This window comes from Ananas comosus, linkage group 6 (assembly GCF_001540865.1).
Source record: "Ananas comosus cultivar F153 linkage group 6, ASM154086v1, whole genome shotgun sequence".
NCBI classification, from domain to species: Eukaryota; Viridiplantae; Streptophyta; class Magnoliopsida; order Poales; family Bromeliaceae; genus Ananas; species Ananas comosus.
Window position 1 is genome coordinate 6,051,127 of NC_033626.1, and position 21,185 is coordinate 6,072,311.

The 21,185-nt window shown below is 35.7% G+C and overlaps 1 protein-coding gene across 1 annotated transcript; it reads left to right on the forward strand.

Moving 5' to 3' along the window:
* LOC109711682 lies at positions 350-20,207 on the forward strand. Its single transcript, XM_020234834.1, has 8 exons — positions 350-379; positions 841-1,031; positions 1,160-1,341; positions 1,432-1,606; positions 1,991-2,193; positions 7,119-7,244; positions 7,335-7,438; positions 19,763-20,207. The coding sequence occupies exons 1-8, from the start codon at positions 350-352 to the stop codon at positions 19,892-19,894; spliced, it is 1,143 nt and encodes a 380-aa protein (XP_020090423.1). The 3' UTR covers positions 19,895-20,207.

The window sequence follows — 21,185 nt, forward strand, 5'->3', positions numbered from 1 at the left end:
AATTCCGTGCCCTTGTCAAAAATGTGTGCTTTACTACCACCAAATTCGGGCTGACGCATTCGATCATTTTGTGGTCAATGGAATTATGCCAGGATATGATTCGTGGTTTTATCACGGAGAAACAACATCATTGTTAAGTCCTTCACATGGAGTTCATTTAGAGCAAAAGAACTATAAGAGTGATGACATGGTAGGAATGTTACATGATGCTTTTGGAGTACACAATCTAGCAGCAGATATAGACATAGATTGTGGGGACTCTGCAGAGCCAAATATAGATGATTTTGGTATAGAACAACCGGCAGAGTAGTTTTCTTCAGAATGGGAGAAGTTTAAAGAGCTACTAAAGATGCCGACGAAGAATTATATCCAGGATGTCGTAAATTTTCTAAGTTGTCCTTTATATTGCATCTTTATAATATAAAGTGTCGTTTTGGATGGTCAAATGAGTCAGTCGGCGCATTGCTTAAACTTTTAATAGATGTGTGTCACGCCCCGGGACCGGCGGAGGCCCTCCCGGTAGCGTGCCCAGACCCGCCATATGTCTACACATATAAGGCGTCTACAATAAAAAGCGGAAGTAAAGCAAGAGATAGAACAAATAAAAAGAAGTAAAATAACTAGCAACTAATGATATCAGAGCGAGTAAAGTTCTATCATCTATACCAAAGTAAAGAAATAAAGCTAGACAAAAAAAGAAACCATAAGTAGTACACTATCAGTCTCAAAAGTACAAAAATGGTGGTCTCTAGTACACTGGTAAAACCCTGAACCTCTCGCAAAAATAAAATATATATCGAGAGGTAGACCACCTAGCAACTCGTTCTCGAAGGAAGCTAGCTCGAAGCAACTCCCTTCCCGCGANCGAGCGGCGACGACTCCCACTCCCAATTCGTCCAAAACCGATCCTCGGCCTCCTCGGCCTCGCTGCGGCAATCCGAGACGTACGCCGCCGTTCTCGACACCTACGCCGCCTCTGCCGCCGCGGCGCGGGGCCGTTCGATTCAAGACGCCAAAGATTTGATCCGAAGGTGAGCGAACAGCAGTAGGCATATATATATATATATATATATATATATATATATATATATATATATATACTTTTTGTGGTTTATTTATGTTTGAACCCTGCTTAGCGAATCGTGAGCATTTTCGGTAGGTATAGACCCGGCGATTGGATTGAGGAGGTCGGCGGCACCAAAGCCAGCGACTACGAAATCCCGGAGACCACCACGCTTCTTCTGATCGGCCCGAGAGGGTCCGGCAAGAGCACGCTCGTGAATCGGATCACTCGAGTTTTTGACGACGACCTGTCTGCGCCGGTTAGGGCTCAGGTTTGCCGTAAGTTTTCTTCCCGCCGAAGGTTTTGAAATTTGATATTTAGGCGTGTAGAAATGGTGGATGCACTGTTCTGTACTACTGTTGCTGTAGATAATGCTTCCGCGGTCCCCGGGACCTGCTTCTTGCAAGAGTACATGATCCCAAGGAATTCGAAGTCTCTATGCGTCTACGACACTCGGGGTTTGTCGACGATTCCATCTGAGAACTTAAAGCTGCTGCAGCAGTGGATGACCCGTGGAGTGAGGCATGGGGCGATGGATTTTTGGTATGAGTATTTATGACGTTTGATGCATTTTCAGTGTGGCTAGTTTGAAATTGTCATTATGAGTTGATAATCTCTAGAACCTGAATCTTTTTTTTTTTTTTTTTCCCATAGCAGTGCTTATTCCTACTATAGTATTCTTGATTTAAGTGATCTTTTAGTGAAGTTACGAATAATCCATTTGAACGAAAACGTTCCTAGTAGTCAGTAGGTAAAGCCTTTCAAGAATTCCTGGTTATTATTTTTCTGCATTTGCCTTCACTGTTAATCAGGAATTTTCTCGTGGGACATTAATCTGTCAAGTATAAATTGACTCAAAAAAAAAAATGTCCGACATAATAAGACATAGTTTGCTTACAGGGAGAGTTGTGTTTTCTTTCATTACAGGGATTCTGATGATGTAGCTACAAAGCAAAACATTAAAATTATGGCACGACATGGTGGATTTCTTCATTGCCAAAAGAGAACTGTGAATTTTGTCATCTTTGTTGTTGACGGAGTCTCTATACTCAACTCAATTGATAGCGAGGATACACAGTACATCAACTTGGTCGTCGAAAATTTTAAGTATCCATTCTTGTCATTTAAAGGTGTGCATGCTCATTTCTCTTTATTTTGAAATTGTAATTGTTACATATTCTTTCATGATTGCTCATTTCTGCATGTTAACATGTGTATTTTTATTTGTGGATTGTAGTGCCAGTCCTTGTCTTTCACACATTTGTTTACAGATACTTAAGCTCAAATTTGAATCTGCTCCCTTTGATGTCCTTCCCAAAAATTTCATCTTTTTATACAATTTTCTGAATTTAGAGGTCCCTATTAAGTATCTTTTGGAGAATCTAATAACATACTGTTAGCACTTTTAACTTTAGTTGCCTTTTTCACAATTTTACCCTTTAAACAACATATCACAATTCTTTAGTGTAATTTTACCTCTCACTAAATAAATATACCCTTAGGCTTCGTTTTGTTCGGGGTTAAGTAAGAACTAGTTATTCTAGGGATAGGATTAAGTTCAGGGTTAAGCCTGAAATAGACCAATTTTGCGTTTGGATGATAATTGAGTTGTTCCCGGGATTAAGAAAAATAGTGTTTGGATAGATAAGATGAAATAAGAAGAATAGTGAGTAGTTATAAATAGAAAATAATGATTTTGCCCCAATTATTATGTTTAAATTTAAATTTTTTTACTTTATATTTAAAATTTAAAATTTAAAATTTAAATAGATAACTTATATAATTAAAAAATTCCAAATTAAAATCTATATTTTAAAATCTCAAATTTAAAAATTTAAAGTTATAAATTTTAAATTTTAAATTTTAAATCAAATCTAACAAATATAAAATTACAAATATAAAATGTCAAATTTAAATTTAAATAATTAAAAATAATTTAAAATTTAAAATTTAAAAATATAAATATTAATTTTAAGATAACAAATTATAAATTATAAAATTTAAAATTTAAATATTAAATTTAAATTTAAAAATAATCCCACCTCTATTCCAGAGGGGGTGGGGATAGCTAACCCCACCCGCCAAAAATAGTGTTTGGGGTTAAAGAGGGGGGGATAACCCCCTTATCCCCCCCTTTAACCCTGAACCAAATGCTAGCTAAGAGGCCTTTTGGTTGGATGCAATTAGAAATATAATATAGTTGGAGATTCCTGCAGTTGGAAATGCAGTAGTTATGACGACATGCATCTAGTTTGGTTGGATGTCGTAGAAAACGCTGCAACTATAAATAATTTGTTTGGTTATATACAATTATGAAGTACATTTTTTAAATTTTATAATTTTTTTATATCTGGTGGTGAGATCACCTTTGATGTAGAAAAGAGAAATATTTTCTATTTAAAATGTGATTAGGGAGGTAAACTTACATTTTGTTTTAAGTTACTCGCTCTAACTGATGCAGTTAGGCTTGTTCATGTAGTTCCAATTGCAGCAGGTGGATTCAAATGCATCAAATTAAACACTAGATTTGGATTTGCATATAGTTACAATTGCAATACAGTTGTAACAGCGTGCAACCAAACAACCCTTTATATATTTCGTATGCATATCAAATTCAAAGGATAAAAAATTGTACTAGAAGGATAAAAGAAAAGACTGAGCAGAATATTCCTAAATTTTATTGGAAGATGAAAGTTAGGGCTTTTTTAAACTTGTTTTAAAGTCAATATATATAGAAACTTCCCCTATATATAATGACGACCAACTTATTTGAAAATGTATTACTATGCTAATAGTTTCTCATCATCATCTTTTACAGATGTTATAGGAACATCAAAAATCACCTCCCTAATGCAATAATAACAAATATAAATGGCTTATTAGGATTTATGCAATGTTCTCCTAGTTTGAGGTTTTTCACTCCATTCTCATAAAATAGCAGATTATTCTCAGAAATTCTTAGGAATCTTTTGTCATTTTGACATGCGTAGTAGACATGACAAGAAACCTGTTTTGACACGCATAGTAGACATGACAGGAAACTATTAGAAAACTTATGCTTAAACAGAAGCCTACTTAGGGCATACTTGCTAGATACGTGAGGGACATACGAGAGTGGGGGATATACGATGATCTCTTTTTGGTCTGATTTGTCATTTCATGTTTGGAATCATTCTTGGCCCATATCCAAATAACTCGAGCTTGTTTGAGGTATTTAGGACCTAAATATGAATCAAAATGAGTGACTCCCATTGTTGTTGTTTATTTGAAGATTCTTTTTATGCTTTGGGAATTGAGTATCTACAAAATAATTTGTACCATGGTGTGACACCCCAGGATTTGGAATAATTCTATAGATGATATATAATAGGGCTAAACCTTTTAACCCGGCTATAGTATGTTGGGCGGTGGTTAGACCCAAGAGGTTAAGAGGGTTAAGCGTACTAGAACTAGAGTAGTTCTAGGATAGGTGATCTCCTGGGAAGTGGGCCGTCGCTGTTGGTATCAGTGCCATTCATCGGTCGGAAGTATGAGATGAGTCTCAGTTGAGCTAGCGTCATACAGTGGGTGCCTCGGCTGACTACCGTTGTAGGTGGAGCACGGCTCTCCATAAGGTCGGCTAAGGCTAACAAGACGAGCCTCACATCGCATGGTACTTGTGAGTGTGCTTGAGCATAACGAAGACGTCAAGGTTTAAAGGGGGGGAGAATGTGACACTCTAGGATTTGGAATAGTCCTATATATGAGATATAATAGGGCTAAACCTCTTAACTCGGCTATAGCATGTTGGGTAGTAGCTACGCCTAAGAGGTTAAAAGGGTTAAACGTGCTAAAACTAGAGTAGTTTAGGATGGGTGATCCCTTGAGAAGTGGGGTGTCACACATGGAGGTAAGAATCAACTTAATTTTGGGTGGCGCAAGTGAGGGAGGAACACCTTTGACAATCATCAACAACAATAATCTAATTCAAATTGCATTTTTAAATTGGAATTTGAATTTTAAGTTCAATTTGTAAAACCATATTTGAATTTAAATTTCAAATCAAATTATAAGTTAGAAATTGTTGATTCAATGTTGAATTCAAGTATAAGTTTAATTTCTAACCTTAATTTAAATTTTAAACTTCAACTCAAACTTGAATACAAACTGTGAGTTCATTTAAATGTTTGAGTTCAAATTGTAAATTTAGATTCAAATTCCAATTTTAAGTTCAAATATAAGTTCAGTTTGAAATTCTAATTTTAATTGAAGCTATGAGATTGTGAATCCAATTTTTAATTAATCTTTTTTTTTTTAGTTCAATTTTTAATTCATCTGTAAGCTTGATTTTTGAATTTATCTCAGGTTTGAATTTAAACTTGAATGTGAATTAGAATTATGAAATCAATTTAACATTTCAGTTTGAACTATGAATTCAAATGTCTATTTGAATTTAAATTCTAATGCAAGTTCAAACTTAATTCAAATTTTAATCAAACTTTTGTAAAATTTAAATTTAAAATCAAACTGTTGAATTCTAAATTTAATTTTGTAAAGTAAAATTTTCATGTCAACAACTTGTATGCAGTCAATCACTTTGCCGAAAAACATAATAGTGGGAATCAATGATTCCAATTCCAATTTCTAGTTTGAACTGATCTCATTAAAGGATTTCCCATTCCTTTTCTATTCCACTCCATACAAATTGCTATTCCAATTCCGATTTTCCTTTTTAATCATTTGCCCTTGTATATTTATGTTACCTCACTAATGCATCTGGATTAAATGTGTATCATGGATAATTCATGGTTGTTGAAAGTCAAGATTAATGTTGGTCTGATTAATTTTTAGTATTGATGAACAAAGCTTACCTTCATTTTTATATTTTTACTCAAGTAACTTGGTTTTTTACTTCATGTTTTTTAATCATCTGACTAATATTAATAAATATTTAATAATATATGTTATATGCTCTGCACATCATGGCCTAAAATTTTTGCCATGTGTTGTGTCATCGTTTCTGTATCTTATTTGTATTTTGTACGCCTATTTGTGCAACATAAAGTTTCCTGTGTAGAGAAAGCATACCCCTCTTTGATTACTACAAAAGGTCACATGTTCGGAGGCCCAAATTAGCTGGTCTTAAGTTTTCCTTCTATTCCGTGTGTGGAGTCCAGTATAATCCTCCCAAGTATATTCACCTGTCTTATGGGTGAGCTATGTTCGAATAGCTTTGCTTATATCATTTCTTGCCCTAAGATTCATATAAAGAGGCTCTTTTATCTAGTTTAAGTAAAACATAAACGTGAAACGTCATTTTCTGTCATAGAGGTCTAAAGTTCCTTATTTGGGAACTTCGACGAGTTTGCCATGGATTCCACCATATATTTGAACATTTCTGGTTTTTCAGCTTATGTATATCCAGAAACATTTTATGTTGTGTTTAAAAACATTTTGTCTGCTTCATATACATGTTCTTTAACTAAATAAATGAGCCTACCTTTATATGACCAACTTTTTGTACCATTAAATTTTAAGTGATTAATTTTTTCTCAGATTGCACTTGTTTTGTTATACAATTGTTTTCATTGTAGGAAGAATCGCAGCCGGGTCTTTCTCCACCTTTTAGCACACTGTTGCATCCATCCTTTCTTTTATCTTTTATTCTAACATTCTGATGTAGTTTGTTCTTTCTTTCTTATGTCTGCTTCATATATATGTTCTGTAGCTAAATAAATGAGCCTACCTTTATATGACCAACTTTTTGTGCTAACTTTTTTGTAAAAGTAGTGTTTTGTTGGGATAATTTTGGCCATCTTCATTTTGTATATTCTTTCAATTCTTACAGACTACTAGGTGCTAATGTGTTTTTAAAGTTCCATCTGATAAATAGCATATTCATTAAACGCTATTCACTTCTTTTCTGCATATATTTTCTCTATTGTACAGTTCTGGTTGTTTTACCAGGTATTTTGTCATTTGTTGTTGCTTCTTTTGCCTTGTTCTTTGTTATTGGTCAGCAATGGCATCTATCAGTAGCCACTGTAGCTATTTGTTCCTGGCCATATGTTTGCAGATAGCAAGCCTGTTGTTGTGGTCACCCATGGGGATAGACTCTCAACCTTTGAACGTGCTCGTGTTCGCGTTCAGTTAGGAGAGGTACTCGGCATTCCTCCTACTTCACAGATTTTTGACATCCCAGGTGATATTTCAGAAAATTTGTGATATTGTTGGGCATCAGAGAAAGTTTTATCTAAATTGGAAGTTGGAACAAACCAAATTACTTTTTCAGGTGTTAATGATTATGACACCGAGTTAACCATATTGGACATGCTGCGTTATTGTGCCGAACATGCTGACAGGAATCTTCCTTCAAAACAAAATTTTCTAAAAGAGGTTAGTTTTCTCTCTTCCTCAATGTATGTTGTAACTTATACTCTTTAGTGTATCTCAGTTGTTAGTTTTATATGAAATTAGCACCTTTATTTTATTTATAAATTCTCTTTTAGATGGCTAACTACCTACTTGATTATCTTAGGAATTGTGATCTTGCAACATTGTTATCTTTGCTAGAGTTCTATTTATTGTTTTATTGTCATGGCAGTGGCATGAATGATGATATATTGCGAAGTCGTGCCTTCATGGATATAGTTTACTCCATATATATATATATATATATATATATATATATATATATATATATATATATATATATATATTTCGTAATAGCTGATTTTGCTCAAATTAACGGTGTCTTATACTCTTATATGACCTTTTCATATTAGTTAGTGAATTGAGAAATTGCATTTTGCAAGAATGAAGAGGATTGGTGTAGAATGCAAAGAGCTTTAAGGTCCTAGGTCATTCAACTGTAGGGTTATGCCCCTAAATCATAGGCTAATCTATCTCTTCTTTTGCATAAGGGGATTTCTCTTTTCGAGGCTCAATAGTGAACTTAGGCCTGCTGTATTTTACATCCCTCAATATTGCTATTGGCATTTTCCAATGAAATAGAGATTCTTAATATGAACAGTAGGATTAAATTTGTAAATATACCTATTTAAGGAATTGAGGATGTCTTCAATTGAATGGCGTCTTTGAAGGAACTAAAATCGATTGCGGAAATTCTTCTCACTTTGTTGTCCTTTCTTGCATGAAACTAGGGTGCTGACAGATTATACAGTTAGGAAATAATTGCAGCAATTGGGGTTTATTGTCACCATTTAGAGCTTGTTTGGCTTACCTATTTTAGACTATGGAATCGGAATGAGATTTATTACTTTTGATAGTTATTGTTTGTTTTACAGGAATCTGATTTTGATTCCTCCCTTCCACTCTAGAATAGAAATGGTCCAATTCATTTATATCCAGCTTTGAATCTCGGATTGGCCCATTCCAAAGTAAACCACTCCAAGCCCTCTCTCACAGACACATCTCCCTTCATCACTTTCCTCTCTCTTAACCAAAAACCTATCTCAAAATCCTAGATATCCATTCCAATTTCCATTCCAATAATGAACCATTTTTTGCATGATTCGTCATTCCATTTTTCATTCCAATGCAATCCAATTCGTTTTCTCATTCCAATTCCAATCATGAACCAAACATGCCCTTAAGAGTGTTGTATAACTGACAAACTTGGAAAGTTAAAGGTAATGTATGGTGTTCTTTAGTAGTTGAATGCAAGATAAATCTGTGATTATAGGATGGCCATTCGACCTTATTAATCATGTTTCTAGTCAACTATCATTTTAGTTTTGTGCAATGTCATGCCCGAGTCATAGCGGAAGCTTTTACTGGGTACTCGACCAGGTCCGCCATAGACACCAAGGCCGCAACCCCTGTCTGTATAGTGTCAATATAGAGCACCTGCCAAGAGAGAACATAACATCCTAGATAATACTATAATTTTTTTTCCAATTCTAGCATCAAATGACAAGTCGGAAACATCTATTACATAAACAAAACCTTATACTATCCTATTATAAAAACTTGTCATTCACATATGTTTTGTCATGCACAATTCCCAAAATGTTGCTATTACATCAGTAACTCCAAAATGTGTAGAATCTATAGCCCGAACTGGGTAATATCTACATGTGACCTTTGAACAAGTTTCCTGGTGGGGACAACAGGCCGCAAGGGACGAACTATACCCACCGGTTCACTCAAAAACATAAATAGATAGATATTGAAAGTAGATAGGAAAGTATGAGTGAAAACTGTAAGGATTCAACTGCACTATGATACTACAGTAACCATAAGTAAAGAAAACTCATCTAATGGTATAATGACAATAATAAAATATGCTCATGCATCAATGCCTCTAAGTACTCCAACTGCTCAACGGTATCTAATCTAACCACTGGTCGGTCATGGGAAGCCGATCAAAGCTTGCCAACAATGCATTGTTGGAAACTCCAGCAACGATTACTTCGTTACGTACAAGGCCGGGCTTGGCACCATGGCTCATTACCACGTAAGCATGCAATTGCTATGGTCGCCGCATAACAATTACCTACTTCGGAGAGGACTCTAAAGGTGCTACCCAAAGCATCTGTCTTAGTATTACTGTGCTGCAAGCTATAGTCATATGCAAATGTGCAAGGATCGGTAGCAGACCTATCAAGTATACACAATCTCAACGGCTCCTACAAGGCCAAGATTATAACGATGGTGGTACGACAGATTAAGATAATAACCTATCATTTAGAAAGAAATTACTCCATCAGCAATGCAAGAATACAATTGAACAATCACTAACAAACAATTTTGTTATAATTTACAACTTACCTGCTAGGTACAAATTCCGACCCATCTGAACATCCCAAAGTTTGTCGATAATTTTTAGATAAGATTGACTCCGCAATGGATTGGTTTTCTTGATATTGTCTTTAGCCATCCTCAAATTACAATAGATGTCCCATTTGAGGTATTTTTTTTCTTATCCACTAATCGAAGGGCCACGTATAGCAGCTCTACTATATCAACTATCTCTTTTACATAATCCCAAAATTTGGTGAAAAGAATTATTTGCTCAATCGAATTTTGCATCAGCCGTGGAGGCATAACGGGATGTTCGCCATTCATTTGATGCAAACAAGGACTTTAAACCCTTTTTTTGTTTGAAGGATACTGGGACGTATGAGCTCTCATCCAATGAATTTCTCCATTAAAACTAGACCAAGAGATGATTATACAATACTTTGATACGTGTAGTATCTACAATTTTTTTTACCCGATTTATCTCACCAAAGTCAGACATCATTAGTTTGATGCAATGCGCAGCACAAGTAGTCCAAAAAAAGTGCGGATGCCTTTGCATCAGTAGTTTGCGAGCTTTCTTGAAGTTTGCACCATTGTCCGATACTATCTGTACCATATATTTCTCACCAACCTCACCTAGAACTTGCTCTAATAATGCATATATGTAATCGGCATCTTCAAATCGACCGGTTGCATGACTGACTTGTGGAAGACCACCTTACCATTGCAATAAATTAAAAAGAATTATGATGCTTATTTTTGTCTGTCCAGTCCAACTATCACACATCAAGGTAACCTCATACATCTCCCACTATTGTTTGAAGTTTTTTACCTATGCATGGATATCATTAACCTCCGCATCAAGGTATTTGCCAGCGATCTCATATGGCATTGGGGGTTTAGCTCCTGGACCCTCCTTTTGTATGACAGTAATCATTGATCTATAATATTGATTACTTGCTGCATGGGAAGGAATATGACTGAAGTGAAAAAACTTCGCTATTGTTCGACCAATTATGCCTTTTAATCTTTTTTTAGCATTGTATTTATGCATTGTTGTTGAGCATCTGGGCCAGGAAATGCCATTGGGTCCATATCTATAATATTTGGAGCTTTTCCACTTTTCCTTTTGGCCCTTTTTTAATCTGTCGAACATGTGGCAAATAGAACCACTTCGAGCTAAACCTGATAGTGCAAAGCTAGAGCCAGAGCCATACCCACTACCAGCATTAAACTGAGAGGGCCCAAATAGTGCTTTATGTCGTTGGTCTTTATCTTGCTGTCATCTTTCTTGTAGAGATGCTTCCATGGCAGCTCTAGTATCAGCATCAATTCATCACCTGTACTTTCGTATAGGGTCAACAGGGGGATACTCAGTCGCTCGTTTATCTAGTTTATCTCGGTCGTCTGTCTCTTTCTTTTTGCTATCTTTGTAGATTCTAACTCAATTTTCATTGCGTCTTATTTCCCAAGGAACTTTAGGGCATTTCGCTACTTAAGAAAAAATCTCAGCGATATGTTTCTTTAGGCGGGTGACACCTCTGCCCATTCCAACTATATTACAATAATTATACTTCCGATGAAATCTATTCTCACCAACCATTTGTCTGTGCTACCAACCAAAATCTTTTGTTCTCTTAGGTGACATCATGATCTACACAATTTTTTTACATAAAGACAACTATCATAAAATTCATTCAAAAAAATAGGAAAAAGAACATCATGATGAGAAAATCATATCTATCAACTTTGAAAATTTTTTAGTTTTATCATTTTTTTAGAACTTAAAAAATTATAAAATATAAAATTATAGAAATTTATATTTTTTTCCTCAAAACTTTGCAAGATCCACATACTTATTAAACATTTGAAGAAAATTATTTTGGTATTAATATTTTTAAGGAGAATTGTTAGATATATCCATAAGAATTTAGAAATAAATAATATGACAAATAAATTATATAAATTTAAGTATCAATTGATTTAATTCAGCTTTTAATTTTATTAGTATTTTTAATCTTCTAAGTTCAAAAATAGAATCTTTTGTTAGATGTGCCTCGAAAAAAAAAAACTCGGCACGATACGTGCCGCGATACCCTAGCGGGTATTGCACTGTCTCGCGCGATACCCGCGGGGTATCGCGGCATGGGTCTAGCGTGGTACTTGCTGGGTATTGTGGCACCGGGGGGTCCTGCGAGATCCCCCTTGTACCATGCCTCTGCCTTGGGGGCACGGTAGGTGCCGCCCCTTGCCGTACGGTACAGGGCGGCACTTAAAACCCTGGTGGAGAAGACATATATTATAGAAGTTTTGACTTATTAGTAGCAAATTAATTATTGTGGGCCCTGGTGGAGTGAATAGAGAGGAGAAGAGAACTAGATTTTGTCTTCTCTTTGGGATACACGTGTAAAATTTTATACTTAATTAGGCTCTATGTGGTATTTAGTTAGCAGAGGTGTGCACTAATTCGAAGTGTAATAATTAGTGTGTGCACAAGTGAGGAGTGAGAACCGCACAAGTAGAGAGGTAGTAGAGAGAGAGGAGAAAGCGAGAAAGATTTAAAAAAGAGAGCTTGGGGTTTAAGCTACTCTGGTGTTAGAAGAGAAGGTTGGTGTAACATTTCTCTTAACAAATCCTTATAAATATTTTTTGCATTTTTTTCTAATTTTTCCTACCTCTACTATTTCAATACTTCTGCCGCAAAATTTCCTAACAAATCCAAACTCAAAGAGCTACTAGCATCAAATTGATTCTAAGAAAACATAACGCTAACTCAAATAAGGCCTAAACTCCATCCCGATTCAAATACTCATAGTTATAACTGGTAAGCACATAAAATAAAATAACTAACAAACTTAATTGGACCTAAAACGGAGTCCTTATTGACCAACTAAACTACAACAGACTCAAACGACAAAAAATATAGTTTAAAATAATTGCCACTAAAATTTAAGTTGATAATAAATAATACGGCCATTCGATAATTGCCACTATTAAATTGCCATTAAATGTCTACTTTATTGTAGTGAGAGGACCGAGGCCTCAGATGGCCTTAAATGGAATAGGGCTATTCTTATTTTGGTTTCCTATGTTTTGTGGGATTGTAAAGCCTTAACTTGAAGCAAGAGCTCAAAAGATATGAATCATGGATACTTCAAATTTCATTCTGTACCTGTATTGGACACGTATCAGATACTGATATACATCCGATACGCGCCCAATACGTGTCTGATATAGGAATGAAGTATCCGACATTTTTAAAAATAAAAAAATATTGGATACGGCTCGGATATGGGAGGTATATTGCAGGATACTGACGGGATACGACCAGGTTCTATTTTGGTCTAAAATGATAACTTAAAATTTTTCGAAAAGCCCACATCCAAACTTATTGGAAATAAGGAAAAGAGAGAAAAATGCCAATCTCTATTCAATTGGTCATTTCTTCTATTTTTTTGCTCGTGAATGGTTGAAGGCGCTGCCTCTCGTACTATCTCCACACAGTATTAAGCCATGGTTCAGAACTTTACCGCTTCTCTTTTACTCTTTCATCTAATTTGTCAACCTTGCACTAAGTAACAAAGGCTATAGAGAAAGTTTTTTCTTCTTCTATTACATTGCACCATATTTTCTTTTACTACTGTTTTAATAATAGATCCTAATAAAACAGACATATATGTTGAATGGCTGTGTCTAGTTTGTGTGACTAAATATTTATTGTTATCATTTGATCAAGTTGGATGATAATTGGTTGATACGTTTTGAACTATTATTTCATACGTTTGATTATCTTTTTTATGAACAAATGTAGAACATACAATCAACATATATTTTAATATATATAAAATAATAATTTTATTCAAGTATATCCCCCGTATCCTGTCCTAGAAGCTTTAGGAAGTGCCGTATCACCGTATCCATATTGTGTCGTATCCGTATCCTCGTATCCGTATCTGTGCAACATAGTTCAAAATGTTATACACTTGCAATGAATTAAATGATCGAAAAAGGTTGAAAGGCTCCGACAATTCTGGAGTTCAAGATTGACCGGTTACCAGAATTAATGTGATGACCAAAAAAGTGCTAACTGTTCATGACCAAAGAACTGTTGCTGATCTCTATAACAAAGTCGCATTAGAAATGCAATAATGCAATGGGACGCACTAGACTAGTCAATATTGATGAAAAAATACCAAAGCTTGTTTGAGATGAGACTAAAGGGGCTTGAAAGGCTTGAGCTGTACTTTAGGAGACTCAAGAGCTAGCTAGACTAACCTACAAGTACCGCCGCAATTATCACATCTATTACATTTAACTGTTGTAGCAAAGACGGACCAATAGCAGGTGGACCAATAGCTGTTATAACAATTGCACCTTATCCCATCAAAATTGGGGCACGAGAGTTAGTTGCGCACTTTTTTATTTTTTAAATTTTATACTATTGGTATTACTCTAGATATAAATTTGTTAGTTGCTTGCCACCCACTATAGGTTGCGTAGTCAAACTTAAAAGCTAATCCGTACAACCATCATTTATTCTTACTGTGTTGGATATTGTCCGCAAGATCATCAAGATCAACAGGACGATATTTGTGGTAGCTCAAAGTTCAAAAGGTATTTAAGCTTCTTCCAAACTATAAAATGAAAGTGAAGACGAATGAAGGGAGAAGATAGGAAGCTTAGAAAGTCAAGCCTAAGAGAGAGAGGAGATGGAAAGAGAGGATCTCGACCAATATAGGCCAAAGACGGGAATGGGGGAGGAGGTAATGAGGTAAAGCCTAATCTCCAAGAGTTTTTGCATTTGAAACAATTTACAGTAGCCCTAATAAGCTTATTTAACATAAATAGTGCTATATTGTCCCTAAACAACCATTACTAAACAAATCTCTTACTAGAAGAGATTTTGTCTTATCCTTAAACAAGAGGAATATTTTAATAGCCATATATTATCATTATTCAACTATAAATTGAAATGTAAGTAAATCTATCAGGGATTCTCAGCACACTCGAGGGAAGCAAATAATTCTCTTATTCGAACAGATTCTATCTTATCCTTAACAACAGGTAAATTGCAGCACTGGTCCTTGAGCCTTTTAGCCAGGTTTAATTTTGGTCCTTTGAACTTTTAAAGTTTGATATTCGAGATCCCAAAGTCTTAAAAGTGTTTCACTTTAGTCCTTATACTTATGTCCTATTAAAAATTAATTACTATCAACACATCTCTATATTCACAAAGCACGTGTCTATATATTTTCGATCTCCCATCTCATATTTCAATCTTCCCACCCATTCAGTTGCAACCATCTTTATTTTTGCAAATCAAACTATTGAGTTAGAATTATAAGATGGATTCATAAGATATCGGCATGCAAATGAACTAGGTGTAGGCTGTGATTTTTTCCCCTTAAGGGAAGGGCTTAAGTGTAACAATTTAATTTTAAAAGTTAAGGTATCAAATGTTGAACTTAGAAGTTCGAGGATCAAAGTTTAACTTGACTAGAACTTTGTTATTCCTGAAAAAACCATTATTCAAACTTAAGAAACACATCCCACCAAAGAGAGGAGTTACACCTTCCTTAATAGAAATTAAAATAAATATTAGATAAATTTATTTTATTTTATCTCCCATTCATATGAATTAAAATAACTACTAGATGAAATTTATTTTATTGCATCTTCCGTTCTTGGACTAAATCAGTGTTGTGTTACTTGATCTTTAGACCTAAGTGGTGATGAAGTCCAAAGCCTCCATCTTGAACTATTGATATCAATTGAATATCTATGTTGCTCTTATAGGAGGAAGATTGTCAATTCTTTAGAACTTGATCATATAGTAAATTTTCACCGGAATGTCGGGGGAAGGGTTTGCGAACTTGGGATGGATCTTCATGAGGTCTAGGGATGTCAATGGGTATGGATATCCGAAATATTATCCATACCCGAACCCGAACGGGGCGGGTTTACCCGAGTTAAACGGATATGGATTTGGATATGGGTATAACAAATAAAAATCCGACGGATATGAGTACGGGTATGGATTTTGTATATACCCGAACCCGAACCCGAATATTATATATATATATATATATATATATATAGAGCTAGGCTCCTATACTTTCGAAAGTACGGAGGCCTCCGTGCTTGTAAATTGTTTTCGATGATGGGACATCCGATTCGGCGATCGGTTTCGTTAGACATGATCTACGTTATTAGAACTACCTAGAAACCAAATTTCATAAACTTTTGACTTCGTTTGTCTAGTAAACGAGTGGCCTCAAAATGAACGGCTGAAAATAAAAATCTCATAAAAAATAGTGATAAATGACTCAAATTTCAAATCGGAAGTATTGGTCTTGTTATTGATGTTAAGTAGAATTTTCTATTAAATTTTCATCTAATTTGGATATTTCTACACCGTTGAACTTAAAAACGTGCCACATCGGCCGTTAAAATAGTCATTTTTGAGACCTTTTGATCGCTTGGTAAATGATGTAAAAAAATTATAAAATTTGGTTTCTAAATAGTTCCAATAGGATAGATTATATTTAACGGCGCCGATCGTCGAATCGGATTTCCTATCATCGAAAATAACTTACAAGCACGGAGGTCTCCGTGCTTTCGAAAGTATAGGAGACTTACTCTATATATATATATATATATATAATATTTATTTATACATTAGATCCTAATCCAATGGCATATCTTTGATTTCCTATTTTCCCTTACTTTCAATGTGGTCCTCGGGAGTCGGGATGAGGCGATGAGCGGCCAGACTCCAGAGTAAACCACTAAACCCTAATAGGTTCCTTACTTCGCCGGTTCGCCCCATTCGCCATTTCGCCCTAACTCGGCAAAGGCCATCCGCCATTTCGCCGCCCCTTCGATCTGCCGTCCGCAGTCTCCCCCGCCCCGCCGCCCGTCCTAATCCGACAACGCCCGCGGCCCTTCCCCAGATGCCTAGCCCACGGCCCGTCCTCAGTCTCGATCCGATCGAAGTCGAACTATTCTACGATTTCTCGTACTCGGTACTCTGAATCTCACGACTCCCTTCCCTCTCCTCTTCCTCCTCGATCTCTTTTTCCTCTTCCTTCCTTTCTAGTTTTCTTTTATTTTTATTTATTTATTTTTTTTGCTTCTTCTTTCTCGATTATGATGATTGTTTATCTTTTCCTAAATCTTTGTTTGGATGTGCGTATGTCTGGGTTCGGGTTTTCGGGTTCGGGTTCGGTTTTCGGGTATTTGGTCGGGGTCGGATATGGGTATGGATTTTTTAAATCCGTCGGGTTCGGGTTCGGGTTCGGGTATGAACTTGGTATTCGGGTTCGGGTTCGGGTTTTTAAAAACCCGACCCAAACCCGACCCGTTGACATCCCTAATGAGGTCTCACATGTATGGAACAAGTGACTCGCCAAACCCTAATCAATAAAACCACCAGAACTGATTCAAGGTTTGAAGGCTATTTTATAAGGTACATAACAACGGTAATAGTATTCTAGCACTCCGAACAACATCACTAAGAATTGGATATGCCCTATAATGAGTCCGAAGGTCCGTCTTAGGAGTGCCCTTGTAACGATCTAGCCCACTAGTTCTAGCAACTTGTTAGGCCCAAACTACTGACCTAGAATGTTTAAGCCCAAATTATTAATACTAATCTGTTAGACACCTCAATTCATAAATTGGTAGGACTCGTAAGTCACTTCTGCCCCCGTGTTCTATAGCCCAACCATAGTGATGTTAATTGTGGTTACATCCATTTGTAGCTTGGTCCATTTTTGTTCCTTTTCAAAATAAGGTTTTCTCACTCTCCCATATTATCCAATATGGGACTATTGAAGTGTAACAAATTCTTCCCATTTAGGCTCCGATGTTCTTGTTAGGCCAAATCACACACACAATTCAAGATCACCGAGTGATGTGAGACCTACCTACACTTTTGGTTGCCAATCTTGCTTTGATACCAAATTGTAACGACTCAAACCTACTAGTACTAGTAAACTGTTAGGCCTAAACCATCAGTCCAAAATTCTTTAGTCCAAATTATCAATTTTAATGTGCTATAAGGCTCTCATACTCTTCATGTTATTTGATGTGGGATTACTGGGGTGTCACAATTGTTGGCCTGGATCTTGAGCTGGTGGTAACCAGATTTTAAATGCCCTCGGAGCCCTAAAGTTGGTCAAACAGGTCAACAACATGGATAACAGACTTTCGTTAGTCATCATGGCCTTGTTCAAATCTTGATGATTGAGGCAAAGTCTTAAGCACCCATCCTTTTCTGGAAAGAACATCGCAGAACCTTAATCAAATTGTCTTGTAGGTGATCCTTCAACTCCAATTCCATCGTGATGCAGTACGGGACATTGCCCATGAGCCTTGCACCGGTTAGTAGATCAGTAGGGAAGTTGATCAGCCTCCGAAGGTTAGAAGGTTCAAAATCTGGAGATTCTTTGGTACTAAGATTGTCCGTAATAACTTCAGCTTATAAATAGTGCTGAGAATAAAGACTGAAATGCCAAACAATTAGAAGATTTGTGTCCCATCAGCAAAGTTAATTCTTAACGGAGGACAACTTTTGCTACCCAAAAAGGTGAATTGGTATGTTGAAATTGTGAAATACGACCATTGCTGATGCAATCTATAGTTCGCATGGTACACAATAAACCAATCTAGTGATTCTAGATATAATGTGGATATCCAGGCACATAAAAAAATGATAAGATCTGTGAGTAAGCACTCCCCATATATTTTCATGGGACATGACTTACATATCTGATTAACTATATCACAGCCTATAGCTTCAACCAAGTCATATTAAGGGTTATAACACCTTACCTAAGGCTGTAGATTATCATACAATTAACAGCTAATTGACATTAAAAAATGATAACTGGACTAGCAGTCTGAATGTTGGTTGACTGTCAACTGGTTGGTGCTCGATGATTTAGTTATCCCATTAGGTTGACTCTGTCTTCCTGCTGAACAGTCAACCTAGAGCAGTGATGCAGGTTCCTTTTAATGATCAGTGCACAACAATCTGAGCTCTAGACTTTTAATGCGTCATTAAAAGATCTGGTATTTTTCCTCTATTGGGCATAAAGCACGTTCAAGCGGTTTCCTTTTACCGGTGAATACTATAAGTGTAGCCAGACGTTTGGAAGCAACAACTCTGTTCTCTGTAGAACTTCTCTGTGCAGTTATTGATATACGAATTGGCCTTTTCTTTTTGTTCAAGAATCACGAAATTTGCTAATTCTTCTATCGCTATTCTCTATATCATATTTTACTTTCATCGATTCTTATATTAGCTGCTGACCCAAGTGCACTAGACCTAATGTTAACTTCACTTATAATTGCCAATTTAAGGTCCTAATTGATGTACTGAAATAGTTTGACTTTTTACTTGCGCAACTATCTCACTGTAATCGTCAATTTGCATCAGAATGATCTACAATGTAGATATTTCCATGTAAAGGCTGAATACAGGTAACTAATTTTAAGTTTTTATTTATTTATTTATTTATTTAATAAACCATTTGTGGGATCGGAAAGCACTTGAAACTCCAAGAACTTTGGCATGATACAGTATTTGTAATGTAGAGTTGATTACATGTGTTAGTTTCGATCTTCAAACAAATGAATGAACATGCTTGGTTAAAAGAGTCCTCTCTTGAAATGTAATTATCATTTTCTAGTCACAGTTAATGGAAATCGGAAAGTTTCTCATGTTTAGTACTAGTGGTGTGCTTTTCTTGAATATGTGATTTTGTATGACCACATTCTAGTAACTGTTGAGATGATTTTACAAGGCAATGCTTTGCATTCTCTCCTGCATCACTAGATGCCGTTAGGTGATTGCCTTTAGTATTTGAGTGATTCTTTGTCCTTTCATGCAAATTTTCTATTCGCAACAGACTCTAATGCATTTCTTTTTTCTTTTTTCTTTTTTATCAGTACTGGGGATCGGAGATCTCTATAAAGACTATATACAGATATCTGGGCCTTGATGGAGTCCTTGATGTTGGCATTTGTATTTGTGTTATGATCGTTTTACTGCGCTGCTTAGATATGATTGTGAACTGGTGAGTGCATCCCATCTACTATAAGGATTGAGATAGGTTCCGGCAATGAATACATTCTGATGTGCGCAAGACTTTCTAGACTGAAGTAATTTGTTTGGAATTCTGGCTTAGAACTTTCATCGTTGTAAATAATCTTAAATCATGTTAGTTTTTTTCTTTCTTATTTATTTTTGGGGTTCAATCTTTTGTCTTTCATGTAAATAAAGAACAGGCATCGAGTGCCCCATAAAGAACCTCCTGTGCACTGTTGATGTGTTAATCTCCTAGATGGTGTCGTCAATTATCAATCAAAGTCCTCCGTATTGTGTATCCTAGTACATCATAAAAGCAGCAGTTTGAAGGACTAGCAATGTATATAAATAAACATATGCTTTGTCCGTTATAACTAATGATAACTAGTTTAGTTAGCCGTGTAATGCCACGGGCAGATATTATGATAAAAAAAAGTGGCACAATCAAATATTGCATATATTGCCTAAATAGAGAAGCTGTACTAAATCAACTCACATGCTACAGGCAAAAGTGGGAAGAAGCAATAAAAAAAAAAATTAGAGTACTTGAAAGTGGAATGCCCCTAAACTATCAAGTATTAAAATAATGTGCTCACATAAGATTTAAAAGTAATCGTGGGTTCATACTTACACTACAATTCAACTTGTACAAAGTTACTATAACTAAAATGAACTTGAATGAAATTATAAAACAAAGGTTCAGATCCTGATATATTCTTAAGGGGCTGATGACTGTAACGGTTGCCTATGTGGTCATCCAAGCTGGCCTACGTTATAAACTTTAAATATTTATAATGAACAATTATTGGTTATTGATCATGATCGCCTATTAAATTAATACAAATATTAGCAACTTATTTTTTTACTTAAATAAAATGCCCTTTTTGAGAATTTATATAGAAAACAAAGATTTAAAACGATTAATGTGAATGAAATTGTAAAACAAAGGCTCGAATCCTCATATATTCTTGTATCATGAGGCTCATTTTTCCTCAGCCAAATCAATACCTTAAAGGGATGATAGCCGCAGTGGTTGCGTTGCCTATGTGGCCAACCAAACTGTCCTGCCATATAAACCTTTAATATTGATAAGAAACAATTATGGGTTATTGATCATTATCGCCTATTAAACAATCGTACAAACAAAATAGCAAAAGGATCGGATTATTAGATGCAGTGAAAATGGATGTTAGAGGTGTTATAATATAGTTGAATGGAAAGTCGTGAGAGTATAGGAAGTGGCGCTGCAAAACGCTTCGCCCATGGTGGATTAATGCAGAATCG